Here is a 23,528-nt window from a genome sequence, read left to right as displayed (position 1 = left end):
TTATACGCATTTGTAATATTACACTCAAAAATGGAGGTAAAAAGGGGGAATTGTCATATTAAAGCTGCTTCCTTCTTTAAGTTGCTATGTGAAAAGGAGAAATTGTCATATTAAAGCTGCTTCCTTCTTTAAGTTGCTATGTGAAAAGGAGAAATTGTCATATTAAAGTAGTTGCTATGTCACGCTGCTGTAAAATTTTAAAATATAAATAACGTATTAGTAATACTCATTCCAAGGAAGAGTAATCTATTTTCAATAAATCCATCAGACTAGTAACCTACATGCCTGACTAGCCTTTCTCCAGCCCCCTCTCTCCTCCCCCCCCCCCCCCCCTCTCTCTCTCTCTCTCTCTCTCTCTCTCTCTCTCTCTCTCTCTCTCTCTCTCTCTCTCTCTCTCTCTTTCTGTCTGTCTGTCTGTCTCTGTATCGGTGTCTGACCGCTCGACCTCATAAAACGCCTCTGGTGTCCTCTCAGCTGTGTAAGGAGACGGTGAGTGTAGTATGTGTGATCAGCCAATACGCTGACACGCTCCACTTAAATTACCTATATCCGGGAACGAAACATTTTCCATATCAGAATTGCGCAAACCATTCATTTTGCCAAATCCATATACGTCGGTGTTTTACTACGTCTCACACACGTATAATACATCGCACAGCTAGGTGAATTAAAAAGGAAAGTGTGCTACTTGACAAACCGTTGACCATGTCGCACCTGAGCCACGCCGAACGAGAAGCGTACACTGCGGCCTTTCTCAAGCTGGATTTAGATGGAAATGGCGCCCTGGACAAAGACGAATTCGCAGTCATGTGTCGCGCTCTCGGCTTCACGTTCTCGCCGTCAACTCTCGACGTGAGTACAAAAACAAGCTCGACGTCAATATAGGTGTAAATAGTTGTTCTTATCGACCAGGGTTGGATTTACGGGACACGTATTACTTTATAATTCATCCCCTGTTTGTTTTTGTTTTATTTGGTTTTGTAAATTGTTTTTTATTGTTTTGTTTTGTGTTTTAGTTTGGTTTAGTTTGGGTTTGTTTTGTTTTGTATTTGTTTATTTTCTTTTGTTTGTTTTGTTTTTGTTTTGTTATTGTTGTTTAACTTTTTTAAATTGTTGGTTGAGTGTTTTTGTGTTGCTTTGTTTTGTTTCGGGTTTTTGTGTATGTTTTTTTTCGGGGTTTTATTTATTATTTATTTATTTATTTATTTTTATTATTATTTTTTTTTTTTTTTTTTTTTGGCTTCACAAAATATATTTAAACTAGCAATAAATAAAGATCATCTCAATAACATCTTGTTTAGATGCCACTTCAAAACATGTAGCCCTTTCTCCTTATAAACATTTCAAGACCCGCCACTGTTGTTGTTACTGTGGTGGATGTGATGACGATGATGATGATGATGATGATGATGATCGTATATAATAAAGACTTAAACTATATGCAGGGTCAGTCTGTGTACATGTAATACTAAAACATTTTATCTTGAACATATTTCAGTAGGCCTAACACACTATGCGAATTAACGTATAATATTACATACACCGGAGAAACATTTGACAGCGGTGAGCTAATAAACACTGTCAGCATAAATTCGTTTTAAAGCTGGATCGCACGGTGGATCACTTATACGGCCTAAACAAATATTTGCTGAATATAATATACTCTTCAAAAAAAGAAACGCATAGAGCATATTTTTCATAACATTAATTTTGAAATAACACAATAGTGAATGTTTTAGTATTATCTTATTCTATAGCTAGTGGATATGATATAATGCAATTCTGAAGCTGACAAAACGCATGATTTGACGTCAGCACGTGCAAATATGTTTTTCACAATATCCATAATAATGGTTGCTGAGCTCACATTTATCACGTACAAATCATGCACGTACAGCACGTGCACTACCCCTTGACAGAAAATTGAGTTACATTCACACACGCATTATCAATAGTGTCGCTACGTAACGTTGAAATTATGCCCAGGCTGACAGAACCACAACGTAACAACGCCATTGGCCGGATGGAAGCCGGGGAATCGCAATCAACAGTTGCACGTCTTTTCAACACATCTCAGAGTACAATATCTAGGCTTTGGCACCATTATCAGCAAACTGGAGTGTCACGTGACCGCCCCAGATCCGGTCGTCCCAGACTTACCACACCGGCGCAAGACAGATAGATACGTCTACGACATTTACGTGACAGATTCCTAACTGCTTCATCATCAACTTCTGCCATACCTGGGATGCGAAGAATTTCGGACCAGGCCGTAAGAAACCGTTTACGTGAAGCCAATATCCGAGCTAGAAGACCAGCTAGACGGATAATTTTAACCGCGCAACATAGGCGTCTACGGCTTACATGGTGCAGACGTTGTCTGATATGGCGTCGACAGCAGTTGCGAAGAGTGGCTTTCAGCGACGAGTCGCATTTTTTGCTTCTACGCGCCGACGGCAGAGCTAGAGTTTACCGACGACGTAACGAGCGTTATGCCAATAATTGTGTGCGGCAGGTGGACAGATATGGAGGGGGCAGTGTTATGGTATGGGCGGCCATCACTTACACTGGCAGAACAGACCTTGTACAAGTCCCAGGTCATCTAACAGCCCAACGTTACTGCAACGAAATTCTCCAGCGTCACGCCATACCTTTCATCAACGCAGAAAATGTCATCTTCCAGCACGACAATGCACGACCACATAGCGCACGTATAACAACAGACTTCCTGAATCAACACAATGTCGGAGTGATGCCATGGCCTTCAAGATCACCTGATCTTAACCCCATCGAGCACCTGTGGGATGAACTAGATCGACGTTTACGGCAACGTAACCCTGCGCCACAAACGCTACCCCAGCTGCTCCAGGCTTTGCAACAAACATGGGCTACAATTCCCCAGCCTGTGATTCAAGCATGATTTGATTCCATGCGTAGGAGGTGCCAAGCCGTCATTGCTGCTCATGGGGCTCATACTCGATATTAGTGTCCATGACCGTGACCTTGATACGGTGGCCTAATCATGTTGATTTGATAGACGATTTCATTCCAAGTGATGATCTGATCATGTTTAACAAGTTTCAATTTTATTGCTCTGGTATTGAGCAAAGATATGATGCTATAAATTTGCTATCCAATCCTAACATATACCAGTTTTGCGTTTCTTTTTTTGAAGAGTATATATACTGATAAAAACAAATAAGAGATGACATCAGCAGTAACACGAACGAGTGATGCAAACAAAATCCTCATCGATTAGCGACATTCAGTCCCATATTACATCCGAGTATTTTATACAGACATCACTATCCTGATAGTGGATTTAATTTGGTCTACAATATCAAGTGTTCCCTTATGTGTTTTTTTTTTCTCTCAGTATAATTACATATAATTTGTCCCAAAATGTATTTATTTTACCAGCTCTATAGTCGTGGTATTACTCTTGTTATTGATATTATGGAATATATTAGTAAATGAAGTACGGCTACGTGACAAGGATTACGTGACTTGGGATATACTGATGGAAAAACATACGGGTCCACACCAATAATAACAGGGAGTGAGGGTCCACAGCAACACTACCAGGAAAGAAATGGGGGATCACACCATCACTACCAGGAAAGAAATGAGGGCTCACACCAACACTACCAGGAAAGAAATAAAGGATCACACTAACACTACCAGGAAAAAAATAAGGGATCACATTAACACTACCAGGAAAGAAATAAGGGATCACACCATCACTACCAGAAAATAAATAAGGGATCTCACCATCACTACCAGGAAAGAAATAAGGGATCACACCATCACTACCAGGAAAGAAATAAGGGAACACACCATCACTACCAGGAAATAAATAAGGGATCACACCATCACTACCGGTAAATAAATAAGGGAACACACCATCACTACCAGGAAAGAAATAAGGGATCACACCATCACTACCAGGAAAGAAATAAGGGAACACACCATCACTAAAAGGAAAGAAATTAGGGATCACACCATCTCTACCAGGAAAGAAATATTTGTACTTTCTACAGACATTACGACTAATAGTGACTGAAATTTGGTCTAAAATTCCAATTGTTCCCCATTTCTTTAAGTCGATGTGTTTATGTATCCCCTCCACACACCCCCCCCCCCCCCCCCCCCCCCTTCCCGTCCTCCCTCGCCCCAGTGCTGGAGCGAATTCTCAAATTCGGGCAAAAATGATAGAGCTTTTTGGGCAAAATGAGCTTGGCTGAAACCTTTTCACCCTATTTTTCCACAATATTAGTTGTAATCGATTTTAAAATGCGTAGTGATTCGTTTGCAACCCTATATAGCTGTTTGGCAATAATGCTAATATGAATAAATGTTATCCAGATTCGGGCATTTTCGTATAATTCGAGCAAAAAGTAGCCTGCCCCCCCCCCCCCCCCTCCAAAAAAAAGGGAGCCCGTACACCCATGAGCTCCATGAACATTGCCGTGGTATGTACTGCCCTGTCTGTGGGAAGTGCATATAAAGGATCCCTTTCTGCTAGTGGACAAATGTAGCAGCTTTTCTGTTAGACTATATGTTAGAATTATCAAATGTCTGACATCCGATAGCCGATGATTAATAAATCAATGTGATCTAGTGGTGTCGTTAAACAAAACCTGGTTTTTGGTTTTTATAAGCCATGCAACTGTCTTTCACAAACAATGAAATGATTTTTTAAATCAGTTTAATTTGTTTTTTATATTTTTGTTCTTAATACCAGTATAAATTATTTTCTTGACTGGTCATTAAAGGCCTGATTCTACATAAGCTTTGCACACCGCGTTTTCACATGGTCTTTCTTCGCGTCTGTTTTACTTTCTACCGGCCTCGGTGGCGCAGTGGTTAAACCATCGGATTACAGGCTGGTAGGTACAGGGTTCTCGGCCCGGTAATAGCTCCAACCTAGAGCGAGTTCTAAAGGACTCAATGGGTAGGTGTAAGACCACTACACTCTCTTCTTTCTCACTAACCACTAACCAACTAACAACTAACCCACTGTCCTGGACAGACATCTCAGATAGCTCAGGTGTGTGTGTGTGTGTGTGTGTGTGTGTGTGTGTGTGTGTGTGTGTGTGTGTGTGTGTGTGTGTGTGTTTGCGCGCCCAGGACAGCGTGCTTGAACCTTAATTGGATATAAGCACAAAAATAAGTTGAAATGCACTCCGATCAACTACTAATATTTCAGTTGTGACAAAGCCGTCATCCGCGTTCAAGACCGCATCTCTGCACAATACAGAGTCAGATGGGTATTTGGAAAAATAGTGGTTAATTCCATGAATGTCTATCCAATGCCTCGTCTATAAGAAGACAGCCACTCCCGAGGAGAGCCTTAACCGACCAATAATTATATCCTTTTGACTGCCATATGTATATGCAGTTCAGCGATAGTAAGACATGAAACAAACAGAAGACTTGTTTTTCCCATACCAACTAAAGCTCTATGATGGTTGTAATGCAAGAATATGCTATAAGCGGAAGCGCATTCTTTCTCTTAATCTCGAAATCGAATGTCAAAAATGCCATATATACCAAACAAAGAAAGAAAGAAAGTTTATTTTGTTTAACGACACGACTAAAGCACATCGATTAATTAATCATCGGCTATTGGGTGTCAAACATTTGGTAATTCTGACTCGTAGTCAACAGAGGAAACCCGCTACATTTTCCTAATGCAGAAAGGGATCTTTTATATGCACTTTCCCATAGACAGGAAAGCACATACCACGGCCTTTGACCGTTAAATATACCAAATTGATGCCATAAATACCAAACCGTTTTAGAATTATAGTTAACTTACAATATTATTTATATTTCCAGAGGCTGTTCAATCAGATGGATTCGGATGGCAATGGGAAGATAACTCTAGACGAATTCCTTTCAGCAATGTCTCACAAATCAGTAGAAGAAACTCGAGAGTATGTTTGTTTTTGTTGCCATCAGCTTAGCCAACACACTAGTTTAGTTTTGTGTTGTCGTAAAATGACAAATCAGAAAGTACTATAACTACATTATAATGTATTTTTCAAACAAAACATGTTGCCAGTTTTATCTAAAACTAGAAGTATCCCGGCGTATAAACAGCATTACACCAAATAGCAAAGAAAGAAATGTTTTTTTTTATTTAACGACGCACTCAGCACATTCTACTTACGGTTATATGGCGTCAGACATATGGTTAAGAACCACATAGATACTGAGAGAGGAAACCCGCTGTCGCCACTTCATGGGTTACTCTTTTCGATTAGCAGCAAGGGATCTTTTATATGCACCATCCCACAGACAGGGTAGTACATACCACGGCCTTTGATATACCAGTCGTGGTGCACTGGCTGGAACGAGAAATAGCCCAATAGGCCCCAGACGGGGATCGATCCCAGACCGACGGCGCATCGAGCGAGCGCTTTACCACTGGGCTACGTCCCGCTTCTACACCAAATAGCATCCCTCCAGGTTAAAGTTCGATGTGCATTCAAGCCTACCAGTGGTGAGATATGTAACAGGTCTTGTTGTCACGAAGTGATGTTTCATCTGGCCAGTACATTTCTGTAATTTGAACTGGTATCATTATACCAGGAACTATAGTCATTGAGACATGCGCGGGTCCTACTAAAACTGGGATGATTATTTCCCCATCATATACGAAACTAGCAGCTTAGCAGAGTTTTGTGTTACTATTGTCATCTGTGGGATTTGATTTTGTGGTATACACCCTCTCTAAAGCTGTAAGAGGATCCGAGTACATTGGGGTTTTTTCACATGTCAATGTGTGTTCCGTTTCAGAGAGGCGAACCTGCGGCGTTCGTTCAACAAAATCGACAAGGATGGTGACGGCTATCTCACCGCCGAAGAATTCCGCCAAGCGCTTAAACTAGCCGGGCGAACGATCACCTTGGAGCATGCGCTTAAAATGGTAGACAAAATAGACACTGATGGTGATGGACGCGTTAGTTTAGAAGAATACATAGCATATGGCAAATCAAAGAAAAAATGAACAAATGGTGGTACAAATTCGTTGGAGAATAACAACAAAAAACATCAGCAAAACTAAGAATACGAAAAGGAAAACAATTGGTGAAACGTAACAATTCAACATTTGTTGTGCAGTTTTGAAAATCCACCGGATTTTAAAGGTGGATGAATAACAGTGTATTCTATTCAGACTGAGGGTCATATTAATATACCTATGCGTTATTCGGTGATACAAACTGTGTGTTGTGAACAATTCTGAAGTTTCATCCATAGAGGAATGCAAACAAGACATGTAATGAACGGAAAACACAGAAGACGTATCCTTGTTCATAAGTTCCAGCACTAACGAATCAGTTTTACCATAGTCACAGCTCCCTGGTTGCCAATTTATGCATTTTGTCTGTATGTGACTATTCTGAAGCGAGTGGTATTATACAAAGTAGTTTGATATATTGAAAGAAATTATAATCTGCACTGTAGTCATTATTAGAAGAATTGCTATGCTTCATTCGTCTAGTGCTTAGTCTGAATGATTCATTTAACGTTATTTTCAAGCTTCTATCCAATTACGGGACACTACCTAATTGGGCACACAGTCGGCGTCCAGCTCTGCGTTCTGCCAAACAGAACACAAAACAAAAGAAAACGTTCGCTAGTCTGGTTTAAGCGATTCCAGTGGAAACGATTCTAATAGTTTGCGAACGTTAGCATTACTCGCTATTGCTGAACGCCAATACGTGGGTAGGTGGGTGGGTTTTTTTTTTTTTTTTTTTTGGGGGGGGGGGGGGTTCTTTCTTCTTTTGTTTCTTTTTACTTCTATGTTGTGCATTTAAAACGAACGGTGTAAGCAACACGCTGGTTTACATGATATTAATATTATGCCAAACAATTTTATTATGCCCATATCCAATTCATTGTTTGGGCAGGCACACACACACACACACACACACACACACACACACACACACACACACACACACCAATATATACGGTAATTAATTGCAAGGCCCTTACTTACACGATCCATAGGCGGATACGCTATATTGTGAAGTGAGGGCCAGACGTTAAAGGGGGAGGGTGGGACATGCCAACTTTAATATTAGTATTAAATATGAGGTATGGACAATGTTCATAAGAAGCCGTGCTAGGTCATAATTTACTCATACCCCACTAGGCTCAACTGGTAGACCTGTGTATGTTATAATGGTCGACCAATTCCCCAGACCTAGTATTTCAAATGTCGTTGTATGTACTATCATGTATGTGGGAAAGTGGAATATTGCTATCAACCGAGGCAAGCAGAGTTGTAATTCAAAAACCGTAATTGAATATAATCGGGAAAATAAATTATCATTATCACCATTTAAGTTAGTGTAAATAACTGCACATTATTACGCCATAGATATATACTTTTACTGTCGAAAACAGATTTAGATTATAAATAATATGAATGACATGCTGTTATATTATGTATTTTTATTAATTAAACATTTTATTTTTGTATTGCATTGTTCTTTGTATTTGATTTACCGGCCTCGGTGGTGTCGTGGTTAAGCCATAAGGCTGGTAGATAAGGGTTCGCTGCCCAGTACTGCTTCTACCCAGAGCGAGTTTTAACGACTCAATGGATAGGTGTAAGATCACTACACCCTCTTCTCTCTCACTAACCAGTAACAACAAACCTACGGTCCTGTATAGACATCCCAGATAGCTGAGGTGTGTGCTCATAACAACGTGCTTGAATATGCTTGGATATAAGCACGAACATAAGCTGAAATGAAAAATGTATTTGTCAAAAGTATAAACTGTATTGACAAGCCAAGATGACACTGTAGATGTATATATGTAGCAGGATTGGTAGTATTATAATATACATGAGTGGTTATAGATTTTAGCAACATACGGGCGAGACGTAGCCCAGTGGTATAGTGCTCGCCTAATGCGCTGTCGGTGGGCCCATTGGGCTATTTTCGTTCAAGACAGTGCACCACGACTAGTATATTAAAGTCCGTTGTATGTGCTATCCTGTCTGTAGGATAGCGCGTATAAAAGATCCATTTCTACTAATGGAAATATGTAGCGGGTTTCCTCTCTAAGACTATAAGTCAAAATTACCAAAATGTTTGACATCCAATAGCCGATCATTAATAAATCAATGTGCTCTAGCGGTGAAATTAAACAAAACAAACTTTAACTCCTTTATTTTAGTTAATAATTTTGAGGAGGTGTAATATTCATATTTGTGGATCATACATAGTTAGCAACATACATAACATTGTCGCCTATGAGATTCAGTTTGGTATAGTTAAACCTTTACTTGATGTTGTCCGTCCGTGATCAGGATGACCGTCAAACCCAAAGGCGAGTAGCCTATCCTTATCTATAAATAATCCTTATTTTATTGAGCGACGTTTCACCCCAGTGCGTAGCAAACGTGTTTAAAGGGAAATTCCTCTTTGTCGTATCGGCGACATTTCTCAATAGCCTCTTAGGTCCTTTTAAAATAACCACATTCAAGACAATTTTATAAACCATATATAAATCAAGACACCAGCTCTATATTACTGATGTCTTCGTTAATGTATTCAGAGGGTAAAAATCAATATTACATGTCGATTTTAGTAACATTACAAAGATCATTGCTGAAAACCATTCTAGTGTTCAGTAATATTAATACGCGGTAAAGTGACTGTGTACATAGTGTCGTAGTAATGTGACCTACATTACATTTCACTATACGCCGACTACGGTAGCTGGTATACTGTACACTTGGTCAGCGGGGGAATAGTGTGAAGGCTGCCACGCGTTGTTATATCGGGTTCTGACTGGAACAAGACGTGTTTGAATGTCCATGGCACACTTGAGTCGAGTGGAGAGAGAGTCCTACACGGCCGCCTTTCTCAGGGTGGACACGGATGGAAACGGGGCGCTCGATTTACCCGAGTTTGCTGGACTGTGTACAGGGCTCGAACTAAAGCTGTCCAGGTCACAGGTTGAGGTGAGTCAGATACACACAGATACTTACACGGAGATCACACACATACACACACACATACATACATACACAAACACATATACACACTAAATACAATTTGAGGGCGATTCGGTGCCACAGGTTCGAGTTCCAGCAACGGCATGGGACAATTTGTGAGGCCAGAAAGGACTTATTTATCCCCTGCGCCAGTACGTTAATATCTATGTATGTAACAGTCAGCCTCGACACACACACACACGCACGCACGCACGAATACATACATACATACATATAAAACAGTCAAATACTACACACACAAACACCCTTCTTAAAACAAATAACTTTATAGAAATTACTACTCGAAGTCGAAATAAACAACTTGCGCTTGTCTATAGACCTGTAAAATTAAAAATATATATGAGATACGCAAACGCTGGAATTCTGCCAAGTAAACAAAGCCGGAGGGTAAATATCAAATGTGGTATACTTACATAAGTCATGCATGCACGCATACTTCAGTATAGTGAGACTTGTATGGGTTCAGTGAGGCTTGACCCATTTCCGGTTATTGAGACCGCCTATAGATGTCAATATTTATATGATGATGATGCATAAAAACAATGTCCATTAACTTAAGTGCAAGAATACACATTACAGCCTGAATTTTAAAAATGTCAAAACATTAATTAACCAGTCTATATAGTGATCATGTTTTTAGACCAAGCCAAATACACAAACAAATACATAAAAGCAAACACAAACACACGCGCGCGCGCACACACACACACTCACACACACACACGCACACACACACACACACACACACACACACACACAAACACACACCTACATACATCATATAATTATATACACACACTACACACACATGCTTACCGGCATACAGGGCTATATCTAGCGGGGTGGTGGGTAGGGAGAGGTGCAATTGATCTCATAACTACGAAGTACACTTTTTATTTTAAAATGTAAATTATGACGAGCTAGAGAAGACCCTATATTACTGTCCCATGATTTTTAACTGAAACCCACCCCCACCCCCATAATTTCAAGTTGGGTTCGGCCCTGCGTATCAGTTTGAAACAACTGTTGGAGCTGTAATTGTCCGTCATTAAGAAATACTGAACCGCTATTACATTAACATTTAAAGGTTATGGTATGATTGTCCAATTTGTGGAAAAGAACAAGACCCCTTGCTGTGAAATGAATGGAAGGAAATGATTTATTTATTTAACGACGCACTCAACACATTTTATTTACGGTTATATGACGTCGGACATATGGTTAAGGACCACATATATATTGAGAGAGGAAACCCGATGTCGCCACTTCATGGGCTACTCTTTTCGATTAGCAGGAAGGGATCTTTTTATATGCACAATCCCATAGACAGGATAGCATATACCACGGCCTTTGATGTACCAGTCGTGATGCATTGGCTGGAGTAGTTGGTCCCATAGTTTACTCATTACTTGTTTCCAGTCTGTGGGATGGTGCATATAAAAGATCCCTTGCTGCTAATAAAAAAGAGTAGCCCATGAAGTGGCGACAGCGGGTTTCCTCTCTCTATATCTATGAGGTCCTTAACCATATGTCTGACGCCGTATATCCGTAAATAAAATGTGTTGAGTGCGTCGTTAAATAAAACATTTCCTTCCTTCATTACTTGTTAAGTGTGTGGTTGTTTCGGGGTTTTAAAACTATTATTGGTAGAAGAAATAACATTTTAAATGTGTGTGTACTATATTTGAAGGACATCTTCTCGCAGATCGACAAGGATAACAACGGGATTATAACTCTGGACGAATTCCTTGCAGCTATGCCGCACACTGTACCAGAGGAAACTAGAGAGTATGTTTTTCACCAACCCCCGTTTTATGTTACTATTGTCATCTGTGGGATTTGATTTTGTGGTATACACCCTATCTAAAGCTGTAAGAGGATCCGAGTACAATACATTTTACGTATGCAGTTCATATTCAATTAAACATTTGTAATGACGTAATAAGAACATTCAAAATCATAAAATATTTAATAATCATCAGCAATTGGATGTCAAACATTTGGTAATTCTGACATATAGTCTTAGAGAGGAAACCCGCTACATTTATCTATTAGTAACAGGTAGTATTTTATATGCACCATCCCACAGACAGAATAGCACATACCATGGCCTTTGATATACCAGTCGTGGTACACTGGCTAGGACGATTCAAAATCATATTCAGACACTGCCATACACCGCATAATTATGTATCATTTTTATATATAACAATGTTTATAAACACTTTTGGGGGGGGGGGGGGGCGGTGAGGGGTGCGTCTGAAACCTATTTTATAACCCATAGTTATGTGGAACACATGAGGGATAATTATGTAAATATTTATTTATATTTATGTTTTAGAGAGGCGAACTTGCGGCGTTCGTTCAACCATGTTGATAATGACGGAGATGGCTTTCTGACGGCTTCGGAAATCAGACTTGCGCTCAAAGAAAGCGGACGCGATGTGACGCTACAGTACGCAGAGAGAATGGTGGGAAAACTCGACAAAGATGGCGACGGTAAAGTAAGCCTGGAGGAGTTTGTGGCATACAGCAAACATAAACCCACATAAGCTGGCAGGCCGGACCTAGATAAATAACCAGAGGATGAGCAGAAAAAAACCTCACGGATTCAGGACACAGATGAAAATGTAGGCGTCATACGCTGGGGCGGGGAAAAGGGGTGGTGGCCTCCATAACTCTGAAGCTGATATGGCCAGACTATGAGTTCCCCCTCCTCTTGAGAGACGAGTTAATAACTGCCCCTCCAGTTGCTAGCATCATCAGACGCCTAGATAGTATGGAAAGTGGCTTCTAAACATAAAATATCACCTTTCTGTAGTTTTCTAGACGTAACTGCCCTCCTCTATTCATTATAGTTCGTTATTACGGCCATAGGTTTAGTGATTAAACAACAGGGTACTAAAGAAATAGTTCAGCCATATTGTGTTCAAGTCGTTTTGAATGTTTTCTGGTGATAAAAACAACAAAAAGCACAGTGACGATTCTGTAGAAAGACCCGTGTTCAGTGATGAATAAAAATTACTTTACGAGAAACATTAAACTTTATATGTGTGGAATGGTAGCGAGATGCATTTCCGAATATCATATTAATTTGTGCGTTAAAGAAAGTATCCTAATGTTGTTGCCATGGCAACGGATTCCCGGCAAAGGCCCAAAACAGACTTATGGGTTTGGGTCTGGCGAGTGTGGCAAAGACACCATATTTGGGGAATATATTTTGACACCTGGGTCTGTAATTGTTACATTTTATCAATATATTGCAAATGCGTTCATATCTGTGGAAAACCACTATGAGAATGCCACATTGATTAATATATTAGTATACCTTTCCTGTTGTTAATAATAAGAAAAATTAAAAAGTAAGGTACAAACATTGTGCAGCTGTCAATCTGGCAGTGTGAAAATATAACGCATGTTTTGTGTCAGCAGAGACGAAAGAACAAGTCCCGAGGGTGCAATGGTTGTTACATAATAAAGTGTAAAGGTAAAACACCTCGAGATGAACAATTAGGAAGTCGATTTATGAAGAACAAAATTGCCAAAATCACTTATCGACAAAAGCTATTGTCTTTGGATTCATAATTAGTTGTATATTAATAATATATTTTAAATCAATGTTGCATCACTTTTTCCTTACTTTTTTGTTACATAACAACCATAGCACCCTCGGCTCAGACGCGGTGTGGAAACTTTTAGTGTGTTTCTTTTTCTCGCTGGAACCAGAATCAGATCCAGAACCAGGCCTGGTGTATTTTTCGCCTGAAGGATCTTTCTGAACGACATTTACTTATTATTATTTACACAGTCCTACTTGGGATGTCAATGTCTCTACACATAAGCGTACGGGCTCCCGTTTTCTAATGGGGGGGGGGGGGGGAAGCGGGCAGGCTGGCTGGTTTTTGCCAGAATTAAACGAAAATTAGCATTACTGCCAAATAGCTATAATATTATAGAGTTGCAAACTAATCACTACGCTTGTTTTATGAATTACAACTAATTTTGCTGGTAGAATGATGGAAATACATGTTAAAAAGGTATCAGATTAGCACATTTCCCCCGAATATCTCTATCGTTTTTTGCCCAAATTTTAGGATTTGCTCCAGCAGTAGGGGGTTAGTTGCCCTCCCTGCCCCCCACCCTCTCCCGCCCGTCCCAATCTCGTAAGCTTATGTTTGTACATTCAATGTATTTCTTGTCCATTATTTGCAGTAGGCCAGCTCAAACCACATTTTACTTCCTGATATATAATTCTATCTCAACATACATCGGTATATTATTATTATTTTTATTCTATTTAAGCGTACTCAAACTGAAACCTCTGTTAACCAGGTACCTGTATAAAGGAAACGAAAGAAAAGGAATATTTGGTTAATGACGCCTCAGCATATTTTAAACCACACCTATTTGTTGTCCGTTTCTTGCCGTTCTAATAATAGTAGTTTGGCTAATCTGTCTGCAGGAGGTAAATACCTATCGGTAATGACCGCGTGTACATGTACAAGCATGTATATTGATAATTTGATTTTTTAAATATATTTTTTATGTTATATACATGTAACGCGCCACTCACTGTTACGGGTTGGTCAACCCTAGAACAAATACATACCACGGTCATTGATGTATCAATCTTAAATGCAGGACAGGTTATTTATATGTTTGAAATCTTTTGAAATATGTAAAGGGTCGTTCTAACTGTGCGACTAATAGTAACGACAAGTTTGTAGTATACGATTTGTAGTATGCTTTTTACTTAACTTGTAGCCTGCGACTAAACGTCCTACAACACAACTCGATTTCATTCAACACTTCGCCCTCAAAATATTTTGAGCATTATTTCTGTTACATATAAAAGATCCCTTGCTTCTAATGGAAAAATGTAGCAGGTTTCCTCTTTAAGACTAAAATGTCAAAATTACCAAATGTTTTGACATCCAATAGCCGATGATTAATAACTCAATGTACTCTAGTAGTAGTGGTGTCGTTAAACAAAACTAACTTTAACTTTAGAAGTCTAACTTTAACTTTAGAAGTCACGGCAATTGTAGAACGGTTTTTGACACCGGTACTAGCGCGCTATAAAGTGACAGTCCTCTTACAACTGGAACTATATATCGTGGTCGAGATCACCTCTCATTTGTAGATAAAGCATGGAACAACCAACCAAAAGCCTAAAAAGTGATCTCCAATGTATATTGCAAACAAAAAGTATTTACAACGGTTTTGTAACACAATGCTATCTAATGACAGAAAATATATTTTTGAAATGCATTATATGTACGTTCACGTGTCATTAAAATATATGTGAATAGACTATACTGTACAGCTAATAATATATGTTCATCAATAATTAAACAGTGTTATAAAAAACAATTTCGAGATTCTGTATTGACCAATAAATCTACCTTTAGCAGACTTGCTTATCTTATTTTGTTCTATTTTATAGTTTATAAACAGTGAATAGATTGGAAAGCCATATCACTGCCTTACATAACATTAAATACATTTGTAATAATTTGTATATAGGTCATTCTTTGTCCGTCTATCTGTCTGTCTGTCTGTCTGTCTACTTGCAGGGCTTCTAGAATCTTTATAAAACCCACTAGCCATGGGATCAGTGATTCAAAAAATTTACTAGCCACAATTAAAAATTCACTTGTCCTACTTTACTTTAAGTTAATACAATTTTACTAAATAATAGTAATAATCAGATATGTCACTAAAAAGGGAGATAGAGCTTAAAACACTAACATTGAAAATTCACTAGCCGTCATGCATGACACTAGTAGTTATTTACTAGCCCAACATTGAACTACCATAATCTAGAAGCCTTGCCACTTGTATATACATGCATATTCCTATCTGTCTATATTTATGTCTATTTATTGATCCACCTACATGTATTTTTTAGTTTATTGTTTTATTTGTCTTCCCGTTTGTTTTATAATACATGTTCAGATCTTGCTATGTAAACTGTGCCAAGAATAACTGTATGAACCAGGCAGTGGATTTATGATACTGCTGTCGTGTTGTCCATTGTCGTTAACGAATTAAAGCGTGTTTACGACAATAGACTACGCATAAACGTAAGAACAAGGAACAAACATTACACCGATTACAGTGATCGAAGTGGTAAGCATGTTTGTATTTCTTGTTAGATTGTTTGTGTTTGTTGTTGTTATTGTGGGGGGTTTTTGGAAGGGGGAGGGTCTTGTTGGAGTTAGGAGAAAACCAGTTATCCACTGTACTATCAGGTAAGTCTAATTATTCTTCATCCGGCAAATAGTTTCAGTTTCAATAACTACAAATGAACTTTTTGTAAGACCAAAATTAATAATAATAAGGGTGCTGCCATTGTATGAGCACTTTTGTTTTTCCTTTTTGTATTTCATAAATAATTCGATTTTTATATTTTTCTGGGTCTTCCTAAAAATTGTATCAAAAGAAAAGATGAATGCCTTAATTAAACTTACTTTTTACTGTTGTAACTGCTCCCGCGAGTCACTATCCGGTGTTTGGCCTATGGGAGGACTGCCACTCTCGTGACGATTACATCTTGTATATTTGTTGTCGATAGGAGTATCGCCACTCCCAGGACAATGACATCCTTGCTACGTTTTCTGTAGGAGGACTGCCATTCCCGGGCAATGATGTTTGCTACGTTGCCTGTAGGAGGAGTGCCACCCCAAAGACTGACATAGCAAATCTAAATCTGTAGTTAAATTGATTAAAACGGGATGTTAAAAATGTATATACAAATAACTCTTTTTTAACATTTCGGCCAAAGGCCTATATTAAAAAACAAACAAATGTCTTGGCCACTGCATAATTTTTGGTTATGTCAATAGCAGAACATATTGCAAAAATAAATATTACTTTCAGTTCCTACCTTAAAATATTGGCTCTGTTCTACGAAGGTTAGAATGGTGAATGCCGCAAGGATAACGCCGGTATCTTGAGACGGTAATCTGTTGTTTTATTTACCTGCAGTCCTACATGAAAAGAAAAAGCTATAGTTTTTGCCATTGACAGGAAATCTAGAAATCTATCTTGCCAATATATATAATGATTGCAGGACAAATACATATATTTGTCATTATAGTCCATGGGCCAGACCCTAAATTCAACGAATTGGTATCACCTGGGCGGGCAGATTCTCGTGGTGTTTTCTTAATAGTCCTATGATGTCTGGAGTTAATAAATTAGTACGAGAGCAGCTTTTCGGTGGATATCACCCCACAAACATAATGAGGCGAGGACAAATTATTGTACAATATTTTGGGTGTAGAGAAAACAAAATATATCATAACAAGTCAATCAATGAACATAGCAGCACAAATCACCACCCAAATATTTATATTAAACCCGCCTACAAACTGAATGATTAGATTTTTAGGTCACCAATCAAATGGACATCTTGATGATTTTTTAAATCTGACATTTTGGCATAAATGAACTACTGTTTCGTGTATGAGGGACATATTTCAAATTAACTGTCCAGAAAGTGAATGATAGACACACTGTGAGTAATTAAAATGATTATTGTTGAAACGTTTTGAAAACAAATGTGCATTCACAACAAACGGCAGAAATTCATATTTACAAAACTAACATTAAAGTGTGAAAATCCTATAATTATTAGTTGAAGTGTTTGGAATACTTATTAAACATAAATATGTTGCACTTTATGGTTCAAGTTGGCAGTTTGCCTTAGATCGATAGCTATATTATGGTATTAACAAGAACAAGGGAGGTCAAATGTTAGTATGACAAAAACATTAATATCAAATATCATTTTTATCTACAGACACATACACCATTATACGTTGCTGATAGTGTCAGATAATGTTTTTCCCCTACCAAACTTATTATTGTAAAAAATATGTGTTTTAAGAGAACCGCACGATAAACAACTTAAAAATTGTATACCACAAACTTAAAAAATACCACATTCATTTTTACAAATATTTTTACTGATAAAATACTGCGTTTTTAAAAATCCGGAAATTTTTTAGAAACTTAAAGAAAAGTTTCTCCTTAACCGTTTAAGGAGTTTTATACTATTAATTGGCGTGTGGCGGGGGGGGGGGGGTGGGGGGGGGGGGGGGGGGGGGGGGGGGGGGGGGGGGGGGGGGATACAACTATTGTGTTAGATCGCTCACCAAATATGCGATTAGAGTTCCTGGTCCACCTCTCTTTGTATTATTTCCCGTTATAACCAGTACTCCACGACGTGTTGTAAACGTAAATTTAAAACCACACGCTGCTAATCTGTAAATTATATAAAACGTATATATTGTTCGAAAGCCAGTTCTATACGATTTTAAGCAAGGAGTTGTACAATAAATGGTATCTAACGGATACGGGTGTAGTATTTTATTTCTGAGATATCCTCAAAAACTTGGTTTAAAAGAAATTAAAGGTCTCTTCCAAGTAACCAAGTAAAACATATTTACACTTGCGCTTGCATTTCACCTATATCAGTTTGAGGTTAACTTATAACTACGTCATACAGCAGTCAATTTCGATGAACAGTATTTTAACATTAAAGGTGCATTCTCAAAGTTGCAAGTGCCACATTTCGCCAATTTAATTCTGGGCCAAAAATGTAAAGTACATAGACGATATTCACTGCTTATACATTACAGTGGTAGCCAGTTCCTTGTCAATACAGAGATGCTATTCAAATTCAAACTGTGACGTCACGTGTAAACCTGTTGGTCGCTATTATTGAATTTTGCAATAATATATATTTATAAAATACCAGTAAATAATTAGGATGTAATTTGTTTATGGACATATAATTCAAGGTATAATTTTTACGTTTCAAAATTAAAAAAAATTAAAATTTATTTTTGGTCATTGGTCAACTTTCAGACTTCCCCTTTAAGAACGTATTTGTAGACACACGAACATTCCTTTCTTCCACAGCTTTCTAGACTACAACATACAGGCGCGCGTTTGTCAACTATTGAACAATGTCTCATCTCACAGCGGAAGAGCGCGCATTCTACACGAAACACTTTCTCAAACTGGACTTGGACGGAAACGGCTGGCTGGATATCAAAGAGTTGGGCAGCATGTTTCTGTCATCAGGGTTAGACGTATCCTTCTCAAAACTACAGGTGAGAAAAAACAAACAAGGAATATCATTTTGTTTTGTAACGACTCCACAGCACATTTTAAACTACGGTAGATAGACAAGAAATAACCAGTTCCCTGCTCCAGCAAAGGGTCCTTTATATAGTCAAGACAATACACATCAAGGGACCAGTAATGGAGTATTGGATGGGACGGGAGTGGGTAGGAGGGGATAGCCAATTTACGGCACTAAGGTCCTTTATACAGTAACATTTATTTTTTTATTTTTAAAGAAATAAACTAAATTTCTGCGTACTTGCACAATCTGAAATTACACACATTTTTATAAAGAGACTGTCCTAAGTTTGCTGCCATTGAAAGATGTTTCCAACTGATAAAATATTTTAATGACTAAAGATGCATGTTAAATATTAGTTCATCAAGATAAATCTCGACAGACATATGTTGAGGTTTATCTTGATGAACTAAATATAGTTTCTTGTTTAGTATAGCATTAACTGTATACTTATTCAATGTTAAATGGGTTTTTTTTTTTTTATCGTCCTAATGTTTGTAAGTAATCCAAACTGGATTTGGTCTTCTAATAATTTCGCACGAAAATATATATTAGGAACTAAAGTGAAGTTTGTCCTAGTACAAACACTGGGATGATCAGAAACACATTTAATATACACCCACTGTGAAATACATAGAGAAATACGACATAATTACCAAGTTTCTGGAATATGCTTCATTGGTCAGTGCTATAAAATCATTCATTTACAACCTAGATAATTTAAATGATGACGTTTTTATAGCATTACAAAAAATTTTGTTCTTCCATATAACTTAAAGGTTTTGTTCAAAGATCAGAAAGGTTGCAAACATATATATGATTTACTGAACGCTCAAACCACCATTCCAAAATCACAAATAAAATATTCTAAAGAAGGATATATCTATGATATATATGATTGGGAAAAATATTACATTCTACCCTTTAGATCTGTCAAAAGCACAACATTATTTTGGTTTCAATATAAAATCATACACCGAATTCTTACAACTAACAAATTTCTAAATATGATTAATTATATTGATTCCAGTGCCTATAGTTTTTGCAACAAATCACCTGAAACCATAAAACACCTTTTATTTGAATGTAGTTTAGTACATTCTCTGTGGGAAGCAATAGAAGAATGGATAAGAAATGAAACTGGAATTAATATTACCCTAAGCAGAGACATAGTTATGTTAGGCATGATCAACAACGAAAAAGGTGATTTTGTAAATTGGCTGACTATCAACATAAAATATTATATTTATAGTATGAAAATACAAAAATGAAATTTACATGTTAATGCCGCGAAAAATATTCTACAAAATAATTTTGAAATAGAAAAATATATTTATTACAAAAATTGCAACTATGGAGCATTTCATAAGCAATGGACACCCTATAAAACACTCTTTGAAAGAATGTTTTAATTAAAAATAATGCTTTGAAAGTTCACTTGGAAATAGAGTACTAATTAAAATGTCATTCTCTAATACTCTCTCAATATCCCCACAACTTCTTTATTCTTTATACTTATCTACTGCTGTTGCACCCTCTCTCTCTCTCTCTCTCTCTCTCTCTCTCTCTCTCTCTCTCTCTCTCTCTCTCTCTCTCTCTCTCTCTCTCTCTCTCTTTCCGTCTTATAAATATCATAGAAAGCATTAACATATTTAAATAGCATATTTTGTTTAGATACTATTGTTTAAATATGTACTTTGTAAGGCAGTGACCACGGCTCCCCAACCTGTTCACTGCCTATGTTCTGGGCGCAATAAATCTTTAAAAAAAACAACAAAAACAACAACAACAAACACACACCCACTGTGGGGTTGTTGTTTTTTTGTAGTTTTTTTGTTTTTAATGCAGACAAACTAAACACTTTTCATGCATGTTGTTACACGATTGGAATGATACTTTTTCAGGAACTATTTGAGAGGATGGATACGGACGGTAATGGACGCATTACGCTGGACGAATTCTTGGTGCATATGCCAAAGACTGCGAAGATCAAGGTTTAAATTGATTGAACGTACGTTTTAGATCCAAACTCCTAGCCACAAAGCTGCATTCAAAATTACCAATTATACATGTATAATATCATTAGTTAGTATTAATTACTTTTATTGGCGATACCAAATATCTATTAAAAAAAATTAATTGGGAAATCTACCAGATTATACATGAACATAATACCTGATAAACTATACATATACATATATTTTATTCTAGAAATCTGTTGTAAGGAAGCAGCCTTTTCACTGAAATGTTGTAGAGGGTAATTAAGGTCCCTATAACTAAAACAAAAATGTGTCGAGAACAAAATTTAATTGCAGCAGACTCACCTGATATGAAATAATAATTATGGCGCCACACAAATGTTGTATTCTATTTCTTATATATCCTGAAAAAAAAAGAGTTTTCAAATAAATTAAATGCCTTTTCCAACGAAAACCTATTTACGGCCCTTGCACTTATAGTTAACTTGTGACTCAGAGGAAAGTCAACTTAGGTTAACTTGTACGTCACGGTGTGATCGATTCGACCGTTCTTTTTTTTTTCATTGGATAGTATGGCGTTGGTGACCTGGTCATGTCTTTAAAATGTTAACGCACGTATATGTGTTGACAAGTATGTGTTATCAAAAATAACGAATGATCTTCTCACCAACGGATGTGTAAGAATCAATTTTCTCGTTGTAAGATGAATGGTATCTAACGGCCACTCATGTAGTATTCTTTATGTAAAACAACTATACGGTAAACTGTATCATTCGTATAATAATAAATAATTATCAACACGAGCTGTGGTGGCAGTACTCATGACGGGTGCCACCGGTGAGGCAGGATATGCTCATCTTTAGCGAACACCTGGTATCATCACAGTTATGACAGTGATTCATGAGTGCATTTCATTACATCTGTACTTATTCTAATGAGCTCTAACCGGTGCTAGTTTTGATTTTAAAAAACTAGTCTCAGAGTGACAGTATCTTTTTGGCGGTGCAAGAAGGATGAAATCTCCAGTAAAGGATCTCCTCTGGAGCGGTTGTTAACCTCTAGACGAGGCACTAGATATATAGCGATTCGTGGAATGAAATAATATTTTAACAAATGCCCATTCGACTCTGCATTGTACGGAGATAAGGCCCTGACCATGTAATACGGTTTACTTGTTCAGATTTGTTCCGTCTGGAACATTATATTGCAAGTAATTTTGAAACTAAAACAATGAATCAAGCTTGTGAAACTGTAATTATTCCTAAGTCCAGTGTTGTACCCATACAACTTTTTGTCTCTTCAAATTAGTTCAGTCTTCAAACATTTGCTCTTAAAAGTTATGTTCTGGATGGGACAAAAGGAGACTCGCTTGCTTATGTGACCTAGAATGAAAATAACACACCATAGAAAGGAACATAAAAGTCTATTAGATAATTAAAATTGTTTTGCTTAAGTGATCTAGAATGAAAAGAACACATTATGGAAAGGAAATTAAAAGCCTATTAGATATTTAATATTATTCTGCTTATCTGACCTAGAATGAAAATAACACATCATGGAAGGGAACATCAAAACCTATTAGATATTTAATATTATTCTGCTTATCTGACCTAAAATGAAAATAGCACACCATGGAAAGGAACATAAAATCCTGTTAGGTATTTAACGTTATTTTGCTTAAATTTAAATTTAATCTTATTTTCAGAAACGCGACTCGGAGGCGCTAGACGCCAATGTGGTTGATGTACTTCGTTAGTGAGGCATCTGCTTGGAAACTGAGGCATCAGCATACATATTTATTTAAAACATTTGTGTACAAAATATCACAAAATATTCAGCAAAAAATTCGTATGGAAATCGTCAAATTGTAATTAGAAACATTATCACTAACATTAGATTTCGAAACGTTGTTATTTGGTTTATTAATAGACCTGACGCTCATCGTATTAAAATATGGCGATTGGGCATGCTAAAACTCGGACTTAACAGTTTGTGTCAGAAATAAAAGATGTCAAACCAAGAATGTCTGTTGCTAAATAATGCCATATAATTCTTTTGATAGAGTAGTTTTTCCTTTCACTAAACACAGACCCAACCTGCGGCTAATTCACAAAACAATGCAAGTTTACGTCTGCGACTAGCAGTTATGTCGGGCATACGTTTACATGTGTTTGGCAACTATTTGACGAAGAAAATTACATCATTACGTTAGATGGAGCATTTTAAGGACAAAAGAACATGAAATATGTATAGTTCTAACTATATTTATTGTACTATAATAGTAATAAAACGTGTGGATTAGTCGTAGATTTACGTTTACTTGCAAAACTAGGCTTACGATGTTTTG

The 23,528-nt window shown here is 37.5% G+C and overlaps 2 protein-coding genes and 1 long non-coding RNA gene across 4 annotated transcripts; all 3 read left to right on the top strand.

Annotated features, from left to right (window-relative positions):
* Window positions 1–501: 501 nt before the first annotated feature.
* On the top strand, window positions 502–7,754 carry LOC121375329 (calmodulin-like). The gene is made up of 3 exons (XM_041502731.1): window positions 502–852; window positions 5,842–5,939; window positions 6,805–7,754. The coding sequence occupies exons 1-3, from the start codon at window positions 706–708 to the stop codon at window positions 7,013–7,015; spliced, it is 456 nt and encodes a 151-aa protein (XP_041358665.1). The 5' UTR covers window positions 502–705; the 3' UTR covers window positions 7,016–7,754.
* Window positions 7,755–9,514: 1,760 nt separating this feature from the next.
* LOC121375731 (calmodulin-beta-like) lies at window positions 9,515–13,995 on the top strand. Its single transcript, XM_041503335.1, has 3 exons — window positions 9,515–9,991; window positions 11,736–11,833; window positions 12,387–13,995. Exons 1-3 carry the CDS (start codon window positions 9,839–9,841, stop codon window positions 12,595–12,597), a joined length of 462 nt encoding a protein of 153 aa, XP_041359269.1. The 5' UTR covers window positions 9,515–9,838; the 3' UTR covers window positions 12,598–13,995.
* Window positions 13,996–16,128: 2,133 nt separating this feature from the next.
* LOC121376258 lies at window positions 16,129–23,201 on the top strand. 2 transcript variants are annotated; one of them, XR_005958426.1, is made up of 4 exons: window positions 16,129–16,177; window positions 18,977–19,170; window positions 21,107–21,213; window positions 22,887–23,201. It is a non-coding gene; the product is annotated as an uncharacterized LOC121376258 (long non-coding RNA). The 2 variants fall into 2 exon arrangements; XR_005958427.1 differs by lacking the exon at window positions 16,129–16,177 and adding an exon at window positions 16,928–17,008.
* Window positions 23,202–23,528: the final 327 nt, after the last annotated feature.

Source organism: Gigantopelta aegis, chromosome 6 (assembly GCF_016097555.1).
Source record: "Gigantopelta aegis isolate Gae_Host chromosome 6, Gae_host_genome, whole genome shotgun sequence".
Taxonomy (NCBI): Eukaryota; Metazoa; Mollusca; class Gastropoda; order Neomphalida; family Peltospiridae; genus Gigantopelta; species Gigantopelta aegis.
Note: the sequence above shows the minus strand (reverse complement) of the source record. Positions and strands in the feature narration are given on the sequence as shown.